Source organism: Neoarius graeffei, chromosome 14 (assembly GCF_027579695.1).
Source record: "Neoarius graeffei isolate fNeoGra1 chromosome 14, fNeoGra1.pri, whole genome shotgun sequence".
Classification (NCBI taxonomy): domain Eukaryota; kingdom Metazoa; phylum Chordata; class Actinopteri; order Siluriformes; family Ariidae; genus Neoarius; species Neoarius graeffei.
In genome coordinates this window covers 53,967,750-53,990,438 of record NC_083582.1, presented here as the reverse complement: position 1 = coordinate 53,990,438, position 22,689 = coordinate 53,967,750, and the positions used below count along the sequence as shown (strand labels likewise).

General features: G+C 37.9%; 1 protein-coding gene across 3 annotated transcripts in view; it reads right to left on the bottom strand.

Annotated features, from left to right (window-relative positions):
* Positions 1-548: 548 nt before the first annotated feature.
* qki2 (QKI, KH domain containing, RNA binding 2) overlaps positions 549-22,689 on the bottom strand; it is a 58,072-nt gene continuing 35,931 nt past the window's right edge. The window contains exons 3-9 of one of the 3 annotated variants that reach the window (XM_060940019.1): positions 17,248-17,364; positions 13,417-13,560; positions 8,209-8,296; positions 7,619-7,918; positions 7,424-7,444; positions 6,479-6,556; positions 549-2,544 (exon numbers count right to left, since the gene is read on the bottom strand). In XM_060940019.1, coding sequence (XP_060796002.1) covers positions 2,528-2,544; positions 6,479-6,556; positions 7,424-7,444; positions 7,619-7,918; positions 8,209-8,296; positions 13,417-13,560; positions 17,248-17,364 — 765 coding nt within the window. In that variant the 3' untranslated portion in view covers positions 549-2,527. The remainder of the gene's footprint in view (positions 2,545-6,478; positions 6,557-7,423; positions 7,445-7,618; positions 7,919-8,208; positions 8,297-13,416; positions 13,561-17,247; positions 17,365-22,689) is intronic. The other 2 variants (XM_060940020.1, XM_060940021.1) reach the window with 2 other exon arrangements.

The window sequence follows — 22,689 nt, the reverse complement described above, 5'->3', positions numbered from 1 at the left end:
AAAGCACAAGAGAAAGAGCGACAAAGTTAGTTTCTTTTAAAACTATGATTTTTAATATCCTGCTATTGCTTTTCAGTACAGAGTTTAGTCTTTAAAATGTCAGTTCAACACTCGTTTGCTTAATTTCACACAATTTGATTTGAAAAGATTCAAAGCAGACAAATTATCAGAGGTTAAAAGATAAAAAGATCTTTAAATGTTAGTACCAGAGGCAAGAAACGATTAATCAGATTATATAAACAAAATGGTTATTAGCTCACACTTTACATAGAAAGGCACAGAAGTCAAGCAACACTAAAACTCAAAAAGACTAAGTGGCCCAGCAAACTATATACTGCTATATTAAAAATTAATCGAAGCAATGGCTACAACATAAATGCTGGGCATTAAATAATTGTTCAATAACTCAAAATAATAACCTCATTGGCATTTTGTCCGTATTAAAGTTATGATATGCTAACACCAGATGTTCATGGAATAACATAGATCATGATCAAGTGACTGAAAAACTTCTCCCAAATATCAATTTCTGTAATAAGGCATAAGAGTTCATATCAGAAAACATGATTTAATGTTATTTCATACATACAAAATGTGATAGAAAAATACATTTTATAGTTGTTACAATGGTTATAAATAGGACCAGACATTTCCAATGGAATAAACAAGACTGCTTCAAAAAAAGGGGAGGCGCAGTTGACTGGTGTAGATCATATTCATGGCATCAAGCACACTCCCATACACGTACGCACGCATGTGCATAGTGCCATTTACACAATCTTATAATACTGCTCAGAAAAACAAATAAAACAGGCCAAACAAAGGGAAACACCTTAGAGCTCCAGTTTTGAAGTTAATTGAGAAGATTGCTGTATTTCAAAATATATTTTTCTGTGTTGATTCCCACAGGTCAAAAAAAAAGAAATAAAAAGACAGAACAGAATTTCTAGACCTTTAAAAACTACTAATACTATAGCATCGTACATACAAAGTAACAGAACATACACTACATAGAGTAACAGAAGAGAGATACTGGAGATCCAGTTATAACAACCAAAATAAGGATTATTCTTGTTAATCATGTTACAAATTAAATAACAAAAGCAATCTCCATATTCTCGATAATTTCTAATCGAATCATTTCCTTGTCAATTCTTGGCTCTATAATCTGGAAGACCTGCTGGAAAATCTCATGTAACTTGGCAAAAGCAACTTAATTGCATAGCGTTCTACTTTTAAGATGCCATTTCTTTTAATTCACAGTTCACTTCTTAATAATGTACAATAGAAAAAGAAAAATCACCTTCTACAACACTTGCTGAATCCATTTAACACTGCCAATTTATAGAACCAGTGACTGACTAATAACCAAAACGCTCTCTAACAGTTTCAGGGTTGGCGGCGGTGGTGCATAAATGCTGTGTTGACATGAGCTTCATAGCGGTGGAGCGGACGTTACTGCTGAACCAGAGTGAGGATCAAAGTAACCAATATTCAATGTATGCAGTAACATGTTAACACATGGCACGACTGTAAATCAGAGCTAGAAATAACGTCTATGCATAAATGTAAAAACAAAAAAAGTCAAATTTGTTGGATTTTTTCCTTTGCATTCATAATAAAGAATGATTATAATTGATATGTTGTCATAAACAGTGAGGATATCATTCATCCACAATGATTATATGAAAAATAAGGCACTTTTAAAGTTTAAAAAAATAAAAAAATAATTAAAAAAAAAAAAAAACAACCCCGACATTTTGGTCTCTAAAATCTTCCCATTTTGTAAAGAAATAAATCTTTTTTTTTTTGTACATTTCGACATCACATTCTGTTATTTTGTACAAAAAAAAAAAAAAAAAAAGTGAAAAATAGACTAATTTCACTTGCAGCACCCTCAGATCAAAAATGCATGAGCTAGTATTCGGTGCTTGTAAAATTATTCTTATTTATAAATTGCATTTTATTCTATTCATGTTCAAGATTCTGATGGGCAAGAATGGCTTTTACTCTCTCAATGTATATTTTAACTTTGAATTATCTTCCAAAACTTTTGCAGTTTTCCATCTTCATATTCTCGCACACAGACATGCTGACCCACGTGAACACATTACACAGCCACAAAGCTTCAGTCCTGTGTGTCTCCACAACTTAATCAAAGCACCAGCTTAATGCTCAATCCCTATATTCTATTATGAGAACTGGTGTGTGTGTGTGTGTATGAATGAATGAGTGTCTGAGTGAAACTGGTAATGAATTTGTACATGATCATATTATTGCTTTTGTGTTGCTTCAGTGCAGGCTGCGGAGACTAGATCACCTGACCGTGTAGGTCCTCAGATGGACGGTTGAGTTCAGGGGAACTGTCACGGCTGTGTCGTATTAAGTGAATTAAATCTGATTCGTTGCTCACCAGCAGGCTGCGAGTATGAGACAAGTGAAGGACGAGAGCCAGAGAACTGGTCAGCACACAGGCAATGGTCAGGTCATCATTGGGTGAAGAGTTGAGAGCTCAGAGGGTCATTGGTTAGTTGCCGGTGGCAGCTGGGTGGTTAGGAAACAAACGGACAGACAGATACGTAAAGGGGAAAAAACCAAAAGAAAGGACACAGGAGGACACAAAAGAAAAAAAGATAGAGAAGGAGATTAGTGTCCGCTAGTGACAGTCAGATGACAACATGACATTACTAAATCAGAGCTACTGTCAGAGAAACTGTTTAATATCTACATTAAATACAGCAAAATCATGACGGCCTCATGATTTCACACAAAAGCCCAACTCCCAGGTGAAAATGGTTAAAGAAGCAGAGAGGTGAATCAATTACAGAATTCAAATTAAACCAAACCACTTCTTAATGGTTAGTAGCAGTCAAAATATGATAGGTGAATATGATTTGCAGATTTTGATTACAGGTAAATAAACGAGTGGCTTGTTCTCTGACTGCTATTAAGCATTACAGTGCTCGTTCAGTCCAAAGCCATGAAGCTGCTAGTGATAATGGGTTTGAATTCATGAGCAGTTAAAGAGATGTGATTGCAGAAAAATCAACAGATATAAAAAAGACTGATTTTTTTTCTCCTGCAGAATTAAAAAAAAAAAAAACCCTCATTTTTGACTCAAGCAAATGTTTATTGTCTTTAAAATCTGTCTATTTACAATAATACCAAAAAAGCCCACAATGCTAACAAAACAGAACACCAAAACAACTGCTGAAGGCGGGGTGAAGAATATTGAAACAATAGACAAAACTACAATATGCCATAGGACAGAGAATATAAAATGGACTACAGAAAATCATTGTAATTTCTATAATATTTGAGCCTCTAGAAACATGTTCTGCATTTCTCTAGCATATATTTCCTATTTTTACATATACAATATAATCTGAATTTCATAAACTTTTGATGCTGTAGAAATATTGTTTTCATAAATGTAAAAACACTAAGCAAGTAAATACTCTCCCCCCCCAAAAAAAAAAAAAAAAAAAACGACAATGGCAACAATTAAAAAAAAAAGCAAAGAAGTTTACAATAAAACAAAACATAGTAAATGGAATATTTCTTCAGTTCATCTGCTCATACTGTGCCAAGAGAAAAGGTTTGACTTTCTCAGTAACATCACAGAATTCTGAACTCTTACAGAAAGGACACTCTTGACAATATTGTGATGATCGTAGAGCTTGAAAAACCTCGGCCCCAGCCCAGTCCACCACCCTGCCCTTTGTCCATCGCAAAGAACTCTAACCTATGAGGTTTCGTCCGTTTGTCTTTTTTCCTGACATTACTTTGCTCTGTCTAATAACAGACAAAGATCTGTTGATTTAAGAGATTCAGTGCAAACTATGTGCTGTATTTTTATGAAGAGGTATTTTGGTATGGGGAGCTTTTAAGAGTTCATAAGCACAGCATATCGCTTTTATAATGAAACAGGATCCACTCTGAACATCAGCTGTGTTGAGTATAATACAGAAATCTGCTCAGATTTAATACTTATGATGACTCTCCTCCTCAAACAATCCATACCCTTCATAATATATTGTCAATTTCTCCATGTGACCCTGACCATGACCTTTATCTAATGCTTACTGATCTTTACACTGGTGACATTTTGCCATTTTGAGCTGCTGTACTTTAGCTAAATACATCCTTTTTAAAATAATGTAATGCTCTTCATTAATCCATGCCATTCTGATGAAATAAGCAGCTGAACTTAAAGCTAGTGGGAATCCAAAGAGTTTCCACGAAGCAAATTGCACAGCTCAAGTGTGTTGACTTTCATGATGATATTTCTATTAATGACTTAAAGACATCATACAAGGTCATGGCCAGTTGAGATATTGACATTTTGTGCAATTTCACAATTGTTTTTGCATTAATCTAGTCAGTTTTGTTTATCGGTTACGTGTTAAGATTTTACAGTGCTAATTTTAATTTGATGTCAAATCAATAACCTTGATTACAAATCACATTTAATTTTTAGGAATCATTGATATAGAAAGATTCCATAAACCCAAACAGGCGTTTGATAGGACTAATCTGGTGTAGTTTCTTAATTGAGCCATCTCTGAAAGCTAAGTCCTTAATCCTCTTAGATATGTTTTACTTTTAATATAAAAATGGTCCTTGCAAAAAACCTTAATAAGACTAGTCATTATGAAAAATGTCAGAGGTTCGTCAAATACAAAACTATGTGAAATTATATAAACAGAAATTATATGTAATTATATAAATAAAATGGGTAAAACAATAAAGTTAAGGGAAAACGATGACTGCTAAAGGAGTTTGATATTTGTATGCAGAAATGTTACACAATGGGCTTAATTTTTGCTGAGGAAAAGCTTCTAAACATGCTCTGCAAGGCTGACGTAATATTGCATAAGATGCAATATTGTGTTTACAAACTACAGTACAATGAATATTGGTGCTCGTTGATCAATTTTGCATTAAATGTGTTACACTTGTTTGTAATTATGTTTGTCTTCAAATAACAGACTTATTCTTGTAAACAGTCAATAACAACAAAAAATAATAATCCCATATTATAAATTAATCTGGAAAAAAAAAAAAAAGTAAAAAAAAAAATTCAGACACAGGATAAAAAAATGGCTGAATGGAATACAACAGACATGAATGCATTTAAGAGTAAAAATGAAATGCTAAGACACAAAGGGTGTAATCACCACAAACTAAATGAGAGGAAGAAAGGGTAAGCTCCATCAGCCTTCATTGACTGAGAGACGTAAGGTCATCCCACAGTCATCAGTGTAACAGAGCTATAATAAACAGTCTATCTAACTCTGAACAACCCCGATAACTCTTTCCGTAATAGCTTAAGACTTTACCTCCAAACCATGCAGTGTGATAGATCCACCTGTGAACCCATCCTGGATGTTACGCTTATTAGAGCCCCCTTTACACCGTGTAATAACGGGCTTTTGGTGATCTTGACAGAAAACCTCCTGAAGTTATTGGACATGCACTGGGTTTGTATCGATAGTGTGTTTACATCAGGCTGGGATTCACCACAGGATACAAACATCCAATTATTTTACAAACCTCATCATTTGTCACTAATCAACAGAGGAAAATTAAGTTTAATCTTTAAAATAAAATCGCTACCACTTCTACTCCTGCCATGTCGATAACTACATCCACACTCTTGCTCTACTTGTGATGTGAGTCAGTTTAACCTCCTAGGGCTTAGCGGTCACATGCGTGGACAGCACTTTTTAGAAATTCGGAACAAGAATCCACATATGTGGACATACTTTTTCTCTAAAAGTACATCTCATCAAAAGATGATGCTTAGTTTTTATTCTAATCAGGTTCTAATAAGCCCAAATAACAAAGAGAAATAAAAAATGCATGTAAAAAAACAGCTTGGGCCTTAGGAGGTTAATGGCACACTGCATGGAATAAAGGCGATCTGATCACAATGTCATGTGTAGAACACCCAGGTGGAAAGATAAAAGTGAGATCAGGTCATTCATTATCCAGATACTGATATTCAGATACACACCACATATTAATGCAAGGTGTAAATGGAGCTTATATATCATCTCGGTCTAATTTTATACATGTACTTAAGAGCCGAGTTGGCTTAAGCGCCAACAACTGCTTAATATTACATTACTTACATAGCCATTTTAACAGTAGCTTAAATGACAATATTTTTATGTATGCATTTTATGAACTAAATATAGTGTTACTCATTTTTTCCACCATCTTCAGTACATCCCCATGAACATGCATAAATACACATGGCCACACACACACTTTCAAGTTCAATAACCGTCATATGTTGTGATATGTATTATGAACTAAGAGTATCAGTTTATGTAAAGAACAGTAATAATGATTGAGTAATTGTGGAATATGAACGAAAACACACACACACACACACACACACACACACACACACACACACACACACACACACACACACACACACTTCCTTGGACACTGGGGCTAAACTAACCTCTTTCTGCGGTCACTACCCTTTGGTAAGGATGGACGCGCATATCCTGCCTTCGTACTTTAGTAGTCACTGCACCTGCTTAGAACGTAATATTACCAATAAAATAGAAAGTAACATCAGATAAGTAAAATCATGGCAACACAATAACAAAACACTGAAAAATAACTAAAAAAAAAAAAAAATACATCCACATCAAGCTTGTAAGACCCAGTAAAACACAAAAATAAGTGAAAATGAAATTCATTAGAAGCTTAAGGGCTTTGTTTTCATGGTGCAGAAAGTTTCCACTGTAATTTGTAAACACCCCAGGAATTTCTAGTAGAGTGACATAAGACAAGTGGTTTTTTTTTTTTTGCTTTGCTTGTTGAACCATGACAACAGAGTCCTTAAAACAGTCTCTCTCTCTCTCGCTCTTAAAAAAAAAAACAAAACAAAAAAAACCGACAAACTACTTTTACTAAGATGGATTCATTTCACACACAATCTTCTAGATAGATTTACATTGGCACATTGCAAGTGCTTCACTTATTATTACAGTTTATAACACAAAGTCAGCTCTAATACTGATAATACTCTGAGAGCACTCAGATGAAGCAAGCACAGGGAATGTAGCCGACATGGTTTCAAAGCACAGTGATGGCGACAAATCTATTTTATTAATCATTAATATTCCAGGTATCTTTAATTTAAATTTATGATTAATTCATAAGTCAAAGACAAACCAAAATAATCCAAAGTTAAAAAAAAAAAAATTGGAAGAATAAACTCTGGGAAGTTAAGACCAGTGCAAACATCAGTAGTTATGATTTTTGTCTTGGTTTGTCTATTTTTTAGTTAAACTATTAGGGGGTTTTGTTTTGTTGTTCTGCAACTGCTATTTAAAAAAAATAAAAATAAAAAATTAACACTTTTGAGGAATGCAGACTGTCCACGAACTCTACTAGCCTTTTGTGGGGAAAGCCATACCTAAAAAGAGTGAGACAGAGTGCTAAAATTAGTCTATATGATCCTAAAAATAATAACGACAGCATCTGGAACAAGATTTCCTATTTGGTGATGGCATATTAAAATAGATCATGAACATGAATGGAAACATAAGTTAATATGCTACGACACGCCAACAGAGTTATAACTACTTACCTAATACACCACTGGAGTCAATGGGATACTCAAGGATAGAGGTGGCAGGGGCCAGAGTATAGGGATACTCGTATGGGGTGTAGATAATACCCGACTCAGGGGTCTGGGGCAGCAAGGTGGCAGTGGGGTGAGGGGTGCCAGCAGGCATGATGGCAGAGGTCTGGATCTGTCGGATGAGAGGCATGAGGGTGGGAGCAGCAGGGGCAGGAGTACGTAGGGCTGCGGTGGGCATCACTGGGGAGGGGCCAGTGAGGATGCGAGGAGCCTGGGCACTGGCAGCCAAAGAGAAAGCCAAGGCTGCTACAGAGGGAAAGATTAGACACACAAAGATACAAGAAAAAAAAATGGACAAGGAAAATGTCAAAGGAAGGGAAACAATTAAAAAAAAAAATAAAAGAACGAACCCACCCACACACCCTACTTAACATGTCTTATCTTGTTGAAAACAAAGCAGTTAGTGAAAGTACTGCTCTATGCACATACTACACAATTTAAAAAAAAAAAAAAAAAAAAAAGACAGGGTGAAAGAGAGACTGAGAACTGACATTATACTGACCAGGCGTACAGATTTTTAAAATGCAAGCCCTTACGTGATTTGATATTGGCATCTCGGTATGTGCCATTGAGAATCGCCAGCTCCATCAGCTGCATCTTTTTCAAGTTGTCTTCACCTTCAGCCTGCCAACACACACGCCTTCTATTGAAATGGCGCCAAAAATTTATTTATTTACATACACAAATTGTCATGGCTTTGTGTTTTCTAGAAAACCAAATCGAGGAGACCGTCTATCAAAGGCTTTCAATAGAGAGACTACTTAAATACCCATTTTATTTCTGTGTAGTGCTTAAAAGCTCAGTTAAACTGTGCAAAGCTCCAATCTGTGTTGTACTGGTGCTGGGTTTCAGAACTGCTCGCGTAGTAATGTGTACACAAGCTAGGGTTTCCCACTTGCTAACAAACCGAGTGCGAGCTGCTTCAACGCTGTCCAAACAAACCAGTCAAAATGAACATGCAGAGCACAAAGGTTAAAGATACAGCTCATGTTTCTCTCAACAGCTTGGAATCGGCACCTCAGCTTCTCACGTTCTCTCCCTCTCCTGTTCCATCTCCTTCTGCCACCTTGGGGTCCACCTCTCTTACTGTCTTTTTCCCCCCATTCCGCGGTCTACTCGTTTCATATTTCTGCAGTTTACTCATTCCAGTTGTTCCACTCACGCTCTTTATACAGTCCAAATTTTCACTGTCGCTAAAGTGATCGCCAAGGTTTCTTCAAATTCCCTTTACTCATATTACCATTTCTCTACGACTCCGTGTCCCTCATCTCAGTTAAAAATGACACTTTAATATAATATTGAAACTTAGCATTTTTAATACAAAACCTGCAATCTAAAACGTGTACTGTTAGTAGTAGGTAGTTCAACCTCAGTTACACGTAGCACTGACTGTGCTTCCAAGTACAACACAGAGGAGCTGTGAAGCTGGCATGTTTAATGATCTGCTGGATATTACAGCATGGATCCAGGTCAGGTCAGGGTAAAGCAGGCCACAGAATGATCTAAACTATGTCAGCAAGCCCAGTGGAAAAGAAAAGCTGATCCATTCAAAGTAGGATCAGAGTGTGTATGTGTGAGTGCCCTTTGCTTGCATTGCTGATGTCTGCCTGCCAAATGGCTTCAGAGTGTGATGTGGGTCAGCAGGAGCAGTGCAGAGCAGCGATCAGTCCGATATTAATGAAGCTTTCCAAACCAGTGTAAAGGTTAGTGCATGCATGACCGTGAGCTCAAATGGTATAAGAATACCTCGCTTAAAATACAAAGTGAACCTTTTAAGCAAAATGTCTTTCAAAGATGTTTGTCACACCACATGGCTGGAGTATGGTGTGGTCACACGCTATAAAAATAGACAGATGGATATATTTAGTAGTCTGGTAGAATCCACTCCTATCCTGTTAGTCTGGGTGGAGGCAGTGGAAGTGGAAGCGTATTGTTAAACAGGACATCATAAGCTTGGTTGTGTGCACATAAAACGTACAGTTTTGTTTCCTCATCTAAAATAGTTTAAATGGTTAACAGTAGCACTGTGTTTAAACAGGAAAACGTGATACAAATTCCATCGCTATATAACCCATGTAGACTTCCTTTCCTTTGAGAAATCAAAGTTTCTCTCCAATTACTCTTACCACTCCCCCCCCCCAAAAAAAAAAAAAAAAAAAGGATTGCCAAAATTACCTCAACACATGGAGGTTAAACGTGGTTCCGTAAACGTGATCCATCGTGGACACTGAATTGGCAACTGGCTATTACCACTTTTTGTTTGATTACAGTATAACGATACGGGTTGTTTTACAACCCCGATTCCAAAAAAGTTGGGACAAAGTACAAATTGTAAATAAAAATGGAATGAAATAATTTACAAATCTCAAAAACTGATATTGTATTCACAGTAGAACATAGACAACATATCAAATGTCAAAAGTGAGACATTTTGAAATTTCATGCCAAATATTGGCTCATTTGAAGTTTCATGACAGCAACACATCTCAAAAAAGTTGGGACAGGGGCAATAAGAGGCTGGAAAAGTTAAAGGTACAAAAAAGGAACAGCTGGAGGACCAAATTGCAACTCATTAGGTCAATTGGCAATAGGTCATTAACATGACTGGGTATAAAAAGAGCATCTTGGAGTGGCAGCGGCTCTCGGAAGTAAAGATGGGAAGAGGATCACCAATCCCCCTAATTCTGCACCGACAAATAGTGGAGCAATATCAGAAAGGAGTTTGACAGTGTAAAATTGCAAAGAGTTTGAACATATCATCATCTACAGTGCATAATATCATCAAAAGATTCAGAGAATCTGGAAGAATCTCTGTGCGTAAGGGTCAAGGCCGGAAAACCATACTGGGTGCCCGTGATCTTCGGGCCCTTAGACGGCACTGCATCACATACAGGCATGCTTCTGTATTGGAAATCACAAAATGGGCTCAGCAATATTTCCAGAGAACACAATTCACCGTGCCAGCCGCCGTTGCCAGCTAAAACTCTATAGTTCAAAGAAGAAGCCGTATCTAAACATGATCCAGAAGCACAGACGTCTTCTCTGGGCCAAGGCTCATTTAAAATGGACTGTGGCAAAGTGGAAAACTGTTCTGTGGTCAGACGAATCAAAATTTGAAGTTCTTTATGGAAATCAGGGACGCCGTGTCATTCGGACTAAAGAGGAGAAGGACGACCCAAGTTGTTATCAGCGCTCAGTTCAGAAGCCTGCATCTCTGATGGTATGGGGTTGCATTAGTGCGTGTGGCATGGGCAGCTTACACATCTGGAAAGACACAATCAATGCTGAAAGGTTTCTAGAGGTTCTAGAGCAACATATGGTCCCATCCAGACGACGTCTCTTTCAGGGAAGACCTTGCATTTTCCAACATGACAATGCCAAACCACATACTGCATCAATTACAGCATCATGGCTGCATAGAAGAAGGGTCCGGGTACTGAACTGGCCAGCCTGCAGTCCAGATCTTTCACCCATAGAAAACATTTGGCGCATCATAAAACGGAAGATACGACAAAAAAGACCTAAGACAGTTGAGCAACTAGAATCCTACATTAGACAAGAATGGGTTAACATTCCTATCCCTAAACTTGAGCAACTTGTCTCCTCAGTCCCCAGACGTTTACAGACTGTTGTAAAGAGAAAAGGGGATGTCTCACAGTGGTAAACATGGCCTTGTCCCAACTTTGAGATGTGTTATGAAATTTAAAAAAAAAAAAAAAAAAATCACCTAATTTTTCTCTTTAAATGATACATTTTCTCAGTTTAAACATTTGATATGTCATCTATGTTCTATTCTGAATAAAATATGGAATTTTGAAACTTCCACATCATTGCATTCCGTTTTTATTTACAATTTGCACTTTGTCCCAACTTTTTTGGAATCGGGGTTGTACAATCAGGGTACAAAGTTTGTGTCACAGGGGTCCAAAATTCAAATTGATTCAAACTGGTTCTTGTACCAGTTTTTAAGTGAAGGACAAGTTAAAGAACAGATTTCAGGTAATTTTTTGATGTGTGTATGGTAGTTTTGTGTAATCTGCTATAAGATAAAGAAGATTAAGTGTAGCTTTAAGCAGGGCTGGGAGAAACAAATGAAGTGATTCTCGGAGAGGACTTTTTTTTTTGACAATTCAGAATCCACTACTTCCATAGTGCTTTTAAATATAAGGCTGTAAGCTTTGTGTTAGTTGTCTCTAATATTTATGTCCCAATATCTTGACCACATTTTAGGATGAAAATAATCATTTTAGATATGTTATTTTATATTGAAAAATTAGCTGTCTCAGAGAGGACATTTTTTCACACAATTGCATACTAATTTGATCTAATAGTCTGAAAACTTACTGGCATTCAACATTAAAACTTAACTATATTTCCAATGATATGGAACCAAATATTTGTTTTATGGTATAAAGAATGATTTAAGTGCATCCCTTTTGGAGCTACCTGTGGTCAAAAAAAGCACTTTCTAAATGACGCGAATAATTTTGCTAAATATGACATATATTGCCATACATTCACCAAAAATAACATTATCACCAATTTTTTTTTTTGCATGGTAAATAGAGCTATCACAGGGCTACAATAAACAACCAAGTTTATTTAGTCAAGCCTTTTGATATTGAAGATAATAAGTGTTAAATGTGATTTTTAGCTTGCATACCCTGAGTGTAAAACAACCCATATTATAGTACCTTTCTCAAATATACTGATCACAAAACCACGTTTAACCATTTTATTGCAAAATGACTTGTATGAGCTGATATGATTGTGTGTGTAAAATTCAGCAACTCAAATGCCATTAGATCGACCATAAAAGGTGATCTTAGAATTTGATGTGTGTTTATCTGTAGCCAGTGCCTCCTGATGTCAACACTGCTAAAATTTAGAAAGCGCTTAGCCTCCATTCACAACTATGCATCACCAAAAGGGCACAACTGTCAATCATGGATCACTGCAATCCCATGATGATTACTATGGCAGCACGATGAGCCGCACATTCCACATCAACCCCGAAGCCGGAGGTCCATTTCCAGGCAGAATTACATGCAGCACTGAAACCTTACCTTCTTCAGCATTCTATTTATCTCCTAAAGTGAAGTCTTATTTTTTCTATGCATATAATTTACGGACCATTTCACGTGTTGCAAAGTGAAATTCACAGTGCGAATCACAGTTCAGCGCGAGTTTCTTTTCCTTTTAGGTTTCACAGGAATCTCCTGCTAACCTGCTGTCACTTCATTAAAACCTACAGCTTTATCATCATTCAGCTCTATGCCTGATGGTAACACACAGCCTTCTGAGGGCCCCAGTGGGCAACCCGAGTCCCGACCCCTCTGTGTCATGTCTCTCATTAAAATTTTAAGCACAGCCAATTAAGCCCATTAAAGCTGTCCACACTGCTCACCTTTGAACATTTGAATCCACTGTGTGTGTATAGCTGCTTCTCTTCAGTGCCAGCCTTTCTGTTTCCTGTACCACACTCTTCCTCTAAGGACGCAGTACAGCTAGTGTGGAAATGGCAGTCATGCTGAGTACAGCTATTTAGACTGAATTTGCTCCCACTGAGAAAATACCTTCATCACTGCTTATGCAGCACTTCTTTTAACTGAAATCCACAAGTAAGTCTGTTTGTTAAACCAAATCAATGTGTTTTTGCCACTTTGACATTTTTCTTAAACGGATAAATACATGCAGAGTGGGGGGGGGGGGGGGGGAGGTAATAGTGTAAACACGTGACTCACTGCAGGAACAAGTAGCTTTTTAACTTCCTCCACAGCTCTCTTGAGTTTTATCTCAGCACGGTTCTGCGAGTCTTCAACTGTGATGAGCACATGCAGGTCCTCATTCAGATGCTCCCAGTTGGGCTTTCCACGGTTCTGTTCCTCCTGTACAGATTAAAGGATGGGAGAGCATACATCTGCGTTACCATCTGAATCAGCTGTACATATTTATGCCAGATGTAGAACTGATTTTTGCAGACAAAAACATTTTTAATACTTGAGTGCTTATGTGCTAATACACTCTGGTGCCACGCCTGGTTGCAACGCCCAAACAAACGCTCACACCCTGATACTGGTTGTGACAGAGCATGTCTCAAGTGATTTACACCACGGCACTCTTGAATTCTTCGGGCGGCACGGTGGTGTAGTGGTTAGCACAGTCGCCTCACAGCAAGAAGGTTCTGGGTTCGAACAAGGGCCTTTCTGTGTGGAGTTTGCATGTTCTCCCCGTGTCTGCGTGGGTTTCCTCCGGGTGCTCCGGTTTCCCCCACAGTTCAAAGACATGCGGTTAGGTTAATATGGGACGGCCTTGAGCTAGGCACCTGACTCCCGATTGCTCCCCAGGCGCTGTGTGTGTGTGTGTGCTCATTGCTCACGTGCGTGTTCACTGCTTCAGATGGGTTAAATGCAGAGAGGAAATTTCACAAGTGTGTGATGCATAAAGTTGTGCTTTCTTTCTTTGATTCCGATCGGTCAGATTTTAATCTTTTTGGTAGAACTCAGAAAGCTATGCTGGTTTCAAGGTAAACAATTATTTAATTAAATACTATTGTTTCTATAGTAAAATCACAGAACTTGTATGGTGGTCTCTTTCTACAAGTTATGTCTAGTAATATATAGAATTTAAAAAAAAGTTGCTATTTAACAAAGAAAATGCCTAATTGTTATGAAGTTTTCTGCAAAGGAGTGTTTATTTAAGACTCCAGTGTCAGCACTTTATAACAGTCAGTGGGTTTTTTGCCACAGGAGCGTCCAGGAAAGTCCTCTCAGCAACAAGACAAGCTGCCTTCTTTTTTTTTTTTTTTAATTATTAAGAGAGAGTATGGTGGAGGAACAACTGCTTATAGTTGCTAGAACATAAGCGCCAACAAGAACTAACTTGTTTCAGAGAAGTTAAATGTAACCATACATTAATAAGTAAATTAAAAAAAAATTATTAAAAATTAAAAAGTAAAAAAAAAGTATTGTTCTTTAATTAATTACAAAAACCGTAATGGTTGGAAGAGGAATGAAATCTTCAGGACACACTGTTATAAGAAAATAATCAACTTCAAGGTAACCCATCGGGCAAACGTGCCTTCTCCAGCTGGGTTATCATCACTAACTTTCACAACAAATACCCTGGATGAACAGCACACTCATTTACGATAAACACCTCATTTGTCTTTCATCCAAGTGTAGTATGACACGCTGAAGAGAAGTGGCTTTCGGATTAAGGGAGCAGAGAGGCACTGTATTTACAAATCACCGGATGCCTACTCATGAAAGGGTAATTACTTGATCAAATATACAGTACAAGCTCAGCAACAAAATATGTTCTCATGCTCTTGGGATATAGTTACATGATAAAAGTGCTTCTTTGAAGTGCAGAAAGGCTGCCATGAGTTTATGATTCTGGCCCATTTGTTCATGCCTGCATATTAAAAATGGCCGACATGACTAGGGATCACATTATTTACATCTTCAAGCAAGTAGTAGTAAAATCACCCTGTTTAGATCGCAAGACTGGATGTGACCTATTGATCATTTCTCAATCATTCTGATCCAGAACGACATAAGATTTAAATCAAAAAAAGTCAAAGTACCTGGTATTCCTAGGCAGTCTCCCACTCAAGTACTAACCAGGCCCAACCTGTATGTGACGCATCGGGCGGCGCCGATCTCCGTTTCCATAGCCCTCGGCCTCTCGCCTATTACATAGCTAGGGTTACAGTGGGGGGCTAGTCCTCTGGTAACCACGAGAGTTTAACTCCCCATGCACATCTGTATTGCAGCGTGCCTTGCCAGATGGCGGTAGGTACCATTTTTATGATGGTCTTTGGTATGACCCGACCGTGAATAGAACTCACGATCTCCCGATCGAGAGGTGGACACGCTACCACTAGGCCACTAGTCGGTATAAGATTTAAATACCTGTATAAAACTATACGCTTATTTAAATGTAGACCATCATTTAACCTTGTTTTAAGAGAAAAAGATTATAATTCATAAATTATACTTCTACAAAATATCGGCAAAAGTTAAGGAAAAAAAAATTTAACTACAATCATATAGTATTATTTTAACTTTATACATTTGACAGAACAAAACAACAGGTTTTTAGTCACACTGCCATCCATTAAAAACCTTTTCGTATAAATCGGCTCCATCTTCAGAAATCAGGCTGTTCTTTCATTTGGGAACTAACACACACTGGCTCAAATTTATATCTATAAAGCATGGGAACACTTCACACCCTCCTAGGAGTATTTCACAGGGATTGTGATTGTAAATCTAATTTGGGTGGAAATAAGAGAATACATGGATCCAGATGGCATCTCTGTTTGAAGCCTGGCTTGTTTAGTACTGGCTGCTTTTCTTTACAACCCCCTTCACGACCATCACTTTCCTCATTTTATTTATATATTTTCTTCTGTTGCAATGTCAACCACCTCTGTAATTACAAAATTATGACTTGTGTATTAAAAAACATTGATTTTGGAATATTCATATTTGCAGGAGCACTGTTTATTGAGATGATTGCCACAGCATTCAGGGCCTTTATCCGGGGGGGACGACACAACACCCATACCTCACTGATGACTACTTTTAGAAAATGGAAACGTTAACTTCAGAGAAGCAGCATTTAATTGCAGTGTTAAAATCCTTTTAAATTGTTTTTCCAGACATGCAACAGCATCCAAAGCACCAAATGCAAACCTGTACAAAGACATTTTCATCATTTCCAATTAAATGCCCTCTATTATCATTCATCTGATGAGAGCACGGGAGAAGTGTGTGATGGTGCGGTTGGAGAAACATGGCAGCATGCCTAGGGGTTCTTAGTTCATTGTATGTCATTAATTCCCACATCACTCTGTAGAGAATCCCATCTGCCATATAGTGTTGTTCTGCTACCAGTTATCATTCTGCAACCACAGGCAGCTAAATTTGTGCTGTTACTAGACGCTCATGTTCCTTCACTCCAAAATCAAATGTGTGGCAGATGTATACATGTCAGAGTTCATTATATGCCAATTCATAACTTAAATGTACCATTATTCATTAGGCTTCATTACAGTACGACTGTCCAAGATGATAATTTGATTTGCTCTTAAACCTGCTTGTAAGTCAAACTGGATGCGATAGTGATTTCAAAAACTGTCCACTAATGTAAAAACATGGATGAATGGTCTAGGCAGAGACATACTGGAAAAAAAAAAATAAAGCCACCACCTTTGCTCAGCTCTAAAAAGCAAAATGCTCCCTCCTCCCAAATCTCTTACTCTAATAGCACTCATTTTCATTTTAATGCGAGTCATTTTTCCACCATGTCAGGCACCCTTGGAGGCAAACAAAAAGACTGTCTTTTGTTTCATAGTCTTGTAGGACAAAAAAAAAAATCCAGTAAAAAAAAAAAATTCCATTAGAAATGAACTGCCTAAATCTGCATTTGACATGCGTTAGTCATGCACATGTGCACAAATCCTATATCTACAGGCATAAGCATCCATATGAGGACATTGTAAATCTAATACAAATAATAAAATGTTTTCTAAAGAACAAAAAGGAAAATAAACAGCAAAAGCTCACCTTCTTCTTGTCCCTCATGGAGCCTTTGCCTCGCACCATTATCTTGCAGCCTGTCTCGGCCTCCAGCTGTTTGGCAGTGAGCCCACGTGGGCCAAGGATTCTCCCCACAAAGTTGAACTGTACAGATGCACCACAGAAAGAAAATATGGCATTTAATTAACACACTGTTGCACCATGTATTTAATTCAAAACATGTTACCCATCTACTGCCGTCACATCAGTGGACTAACCCAAGGAAACGACCAGTCACTGATTGGCCAAATCATAGCGGCTGAGCGAGTTATATGGTGACCAACTAATTTATGTGCATCACTGCATTTGATAATGAAAGTACAGTTTTGCCTGCAAACACCTGCAATTGAGCCTACCACAACCTTTTTTTTGTCCACCTGTGCATTTGAAACAATTAGAACATCATGAAAAAGTTCAATATTTTCCATCAGTTACTTAAGAAACTGAAATTTTAATTTTACATAAACTAAAATGTCTCAAGCATTTTTCTATTTTAATTTTGATTATTATGGCCTATAGCACAAAAAAAAAAAATCTCAAAATATTAGGAGTATTTCATTTCGAGTTTGAGTAGAACAGTATAAATACCATGCATCTCAGTACACACAACCACAATCATGGGGAAGACTGCTGACTTGACAGTTGTCCAGAAGACAATCAATCATCGACACCCTTTACAGGGAGGGCAAGCCACAGGTGGTCATTGCTGAAAAGGCTGGCTGGAAAAGGTGCACAAGGGACAGGGATGACCGCAGCTTTGCAAGGATTGTCAAGAAAAGTTGATTCAAAAACTTGGAAGAGCTTCACAAGGAGTGGACTGAGGCTGGGGTCAGTGCATCAAGAGCCACCACACACAGACATCTTCAGGAAAGGGGCTACAACTGTCATGCTCCTAATATCAAGCCACTCCTGAACCAGAGACATCAGAAGTGTCTTACCTGGGCTAAGGAGAGAAAGAACTGGACTGTTGCTCAGTGGTCCAAAGTCCTCTTTTCAGATGAAAGTAAATTTTGCATTTCATTTGGAAATCAGGGTCCTAGAGTCTGGAGGAAGAGTGGAGAGGCACAGAATCCAAGGTGTTTGAAGTCCAGTGTGAAGTTTCCACACACTGTAATGATTTGGGGTACCATGTAAATCTACTGGTGTTGGTCCACTGTGTTTCATCAAGTCCAAAGTCAATACACTCATCTCCCAGGAGATTTTAGAGCACTTCATGCTTCCAGCTGCTGACAAGCTTTATGGAGATGCCCATTTCCTTTTCCAGCAGGAAATAGCACCAGCCCACAGTGCCAAAACTACTACCAAATGGTTTGCTGACCATGATATTACTGTGCTTGATTGTCCAGCCAACTCACCTGACCACACTGCACTGATGCAGTAATTCATGGTAAAGGAGCCCCAACCAAGTATTAAGTGTATAAATGAACATACTTTTCAGAAGTTGGACATTTCTGTATTGTAAATCCTTTTGTGATTGATCTTAGGAAATATTTTAATAATTTGAGATACTGGATTTCTGGTTTTCATGAGCCATAATCATCAAAATTAAACAAACAAACAAAAAAAGCCTTGAAGTATTTCACTTTACATGTAATGAATATACGAAAGTTTACCTTTTTGAATCAAATTAAGGGGGGGAAATTATGATATTCTACTTGTTTGAGATGTATTAGTATTTTTTCATTATATATTCATCTACTTGAAAAGAAACCACAGGATGTCCTATGACCAGATTTCCAATGTAAAAATGGCACACACCACTGTACCAACGATGTTTCACAACTGGAAACTTTGGCAAAAGTTCTAATGTGAACTAAGTCACACTTAACATAATTTGATCAAAGAGGCCTGGCAAAACTGGGGAATCAGAGGAACGGTCTGTTCCCTGTTGTTAACCGAGGAATATCCAGAATTCTGTTTTTTACAAATGAATCATTCGCTACAAATCTCTTCCATCCCTCATCTCATGACGCATCAATTTTTCACTTTGTGCTTCCAGGCCTAAGACAGCAGGACAGCCATTTAAGACATTTGCTTACAATTAATAGTCATTCAGTTACTGTTCCGACATTTACTGGGACATTTTCCTCCGTTTATATCTGTGAGATATACATTACACACACACACACACTTTCCAGAAGTTTGTCTAACACATGATTTGCTGTGCAAACTAAACTGACCATATTGCCTTGATATCAGGACAGCTGTTTCAGATGGGTGTGTTCATTTCAAATCCAACTCATTTTTTGATTTAATTAATCTACAGGAAAGAGGATGATGAGTCTTTTCCTCAAACAACTCAACGATGAACATATTTTCTTTCATGCAAGATTGTCTGACCTATAGTACAGTTTAAAGTTAATATGCATCCATCAGTTCTTGACTCCCATGATAAGTAATTACACTTAAAAAATTAAAAATAGAAATTCAGTTTCATGTGCCGTTAAATTTGCTGAAAAGGAGAAATGAAGAGGTACATGTGGAACATAAAACAGACATATACATGCAATGCTTATATGATAACACACAAAAGCCTAGTACTAGGGAAACAAGAACCAGTTCCAAATTGTCTGATCCATTGGGATCGTATGCCTCCAAAGTTATCAATGCTGACGTTTTTCTGAGATTTGTGCATTGCAAAAACTCATGCATCATGACTTCAAACTGCATCTGATGTCAAACTCTACAGCTATACCGGTCTAAACTTGCAAAAAGAAGCAATCATGGCGGACAGGAAGAAATGGTCCAGAAATATGGCTCCATTTCATTATCATTATTAACTGGGTTTTATTCTTAACAACTCGCAGCCTGAAGGCTGAATTACATGTTCCATACAGCAATTACACATATATTAAAAAAAAGACCATATATCAAACATTTACAATATATCAACATTTACAATTGCTTAAAAAAAAAACCTGCCACTCAAAAACCTATTATAATAGAAAATCCAAAGATAAAATTTACACATTGAATTAGGTAACTACAAGTACTGTAGCAATAATCTTCAATAAACACATGCTAATAGGCGGGTCTAACTACATTGCATTATTTAAAAGTTTAATGAGGTAGGGTAGTGGGCTTTTAGCATAACGAGCGGTGCATGCTGGCAATTGGTCAAGTTTTTTGTTTTGTCTTGTGATCCTGCCGCTTACCTCGCTCACCTCACCCCTTAGTCGAGGTAACCAGTGTTTGTACAGTTCAGAATTACACAGCTTCTTGGCAAAGTTCAGACACAAGGTGACGCGTCGATCTTCATGAAGAAAGAGGACAACAGTTCTACTTGCAATGTCTGTAAAATGAGCGTTTCAAGTAAGGGTGGGAACACCAGCAGTATGGTGTTATACAACATGGGCTAAAATTCCAGGAATGCCATGTATTTGACTCTACGCATGAGTGCCACCGCTTCCCAACCGAGCAGCACATCTGTTACCTTGGGTAAATATCTGATCTTATTAGGCATGCAACAATTCACCCAATTCGTGATTTGATTAGATTCAAACTTGCATTCATTTGATTTTTCCATGACTTTTTCCTCACCCTGGCCCCACCTAAATAAAAAAAAACAAAAAAACATTATTCTTCCTATTCTTTATCAAATTAAATATTCCTTTTGTTAAAGATTTAAAAAACCCTTAAAGCTCATAGGCAACGGTTTTAAATTTTATGCACATTTAAAACTTTATATGTTAAACCCTCTGTAATTCTCTTCTGGTCCCAAGAACTATTGCTAAGTAATAATTAAAAATAAGTTAGCGCGGATCATGGCAAATTTCTGTTCGGCTATTTTCGTGACCACTTGGCGCGTGACGTCATTTAAGACAAACAAACCGCTTGAGTTGAGTCCACTTCCGTTTACTTACATTGCCGTTCGGCTTGAGTGCAGACGTGCGTTCAGAGATTTCCAAAGAAAAACCATGCCTTATTGTTGTGCAGTGAACTGTAACAACGGGACCGGTTCAGGAAGAGGTTTTTACCTTTTTCCGAGAGAGGAGAAGAAGCGGGGCGAGAGGGTTGGCTTTTTACAAAAGAGGAGACGAGGCAGAGAGAGTGGATTGCGCACGTGAAGCCAGAGGGTTGTATTTTCCAGAAGAGGAGATGAGGCAGAGAGAGTGGATTGTGCACGTGAAGCCAGAGGATTGTATTTTCCAGAAGAGAAGAGGCGGAGAGAGTGGATTGTGCGCGTGAAACAAAATCAAGCAGTCAAAGAAGAAACGGAGCAGCAACGCTCAAGCAAAAAGGAGAAGATTGGAGGTAAACATTTTTACTTTTGCTTGCAATTGACAAGTCAAGAATCCTGAGGGATCCTGTACAATCATTGTGGAAATGAGACAAAGGGATATTTCCTCGCTTAGAGTCGGCTATAAATAGTATAATGCTGCAGATGGCAGGCTAATGTGGCCTACCGGCGCACTGTCAAGTAATCGTTCCCTATATCCACTAGGGAGGGCGGTTTAATTATTCTTCAAAAGGGCTCTTATTTAGTATTATGACGAAAGTAGGAATTTATCATAATTACCAGGATAAATCGTTTGGGCGCGAGTCTTGTTGAGGTCCGGGGTCACCGCGATCAGAGTCGGCCGAGTCGCTGCCCGATTCCGAGGCTGCACGGTCAAACCAGTGAGCCACATTCACCGATTGCTTCACAACGGCCATAGGTTCATACATATATGGTTTCACCTCCTGGTATTTAATTTGGAGAGTTCCTACTTCAAAATCGCTATCAGACATTTTACACAACCTCTCACGACCAAAGTCCGTACACGTGTGCTCGGTTCGCAGGTAAACACAGAACTGCTTCCGGTCTGTTTGGCTTTTGACGTCACGACGACGGTCCACTGGCGGTGAAAGTGCGCATAAGCGAGATGTAAACAAACCTTCGGAAACTGGGCAAAACAGTATATTTTAACCGTTTTATTCAATTTTAGGTTGCAAATTAGACACTAGGAAGACTGAATTCGCTTTTTGGGTCGTTCTTCTAGAAAATAAAGTTGATATTCTACGTTTCACCTCCGACCGTTGCCTATGATCTTTAATTTCCTTAATAACCAACAATAATTTGCCCACATTTGTAAAGCTTGGGGTCAAATACAATAAGCCTAAAATATTCCTTTTATTAAAAATGAAGAAAGTTAACAAATAGGCCATTTTTAATAATCTTATGAACATTTCTAGTACCTCCATTTGCTTCTCTTTTCTTTAGCTTTCAGCAATCTGTAAAAAGAGAGCTCTGATTTCTTGTTGAATCTATTTGTACAGTCAGTCACACAACAGCTCCTTCACCTTTTACATCCATTTTTTTGTGTGCTTTCATGGCATTCGAATTGTGTTACTTCAGCCTACAGTGATGTCATGTCTGTTACTGCTATTGTACGTTGTTATGCCCTGTGCTCTTTAAAAACAAGGCAATTACAGCTAGGAAAAATTAAG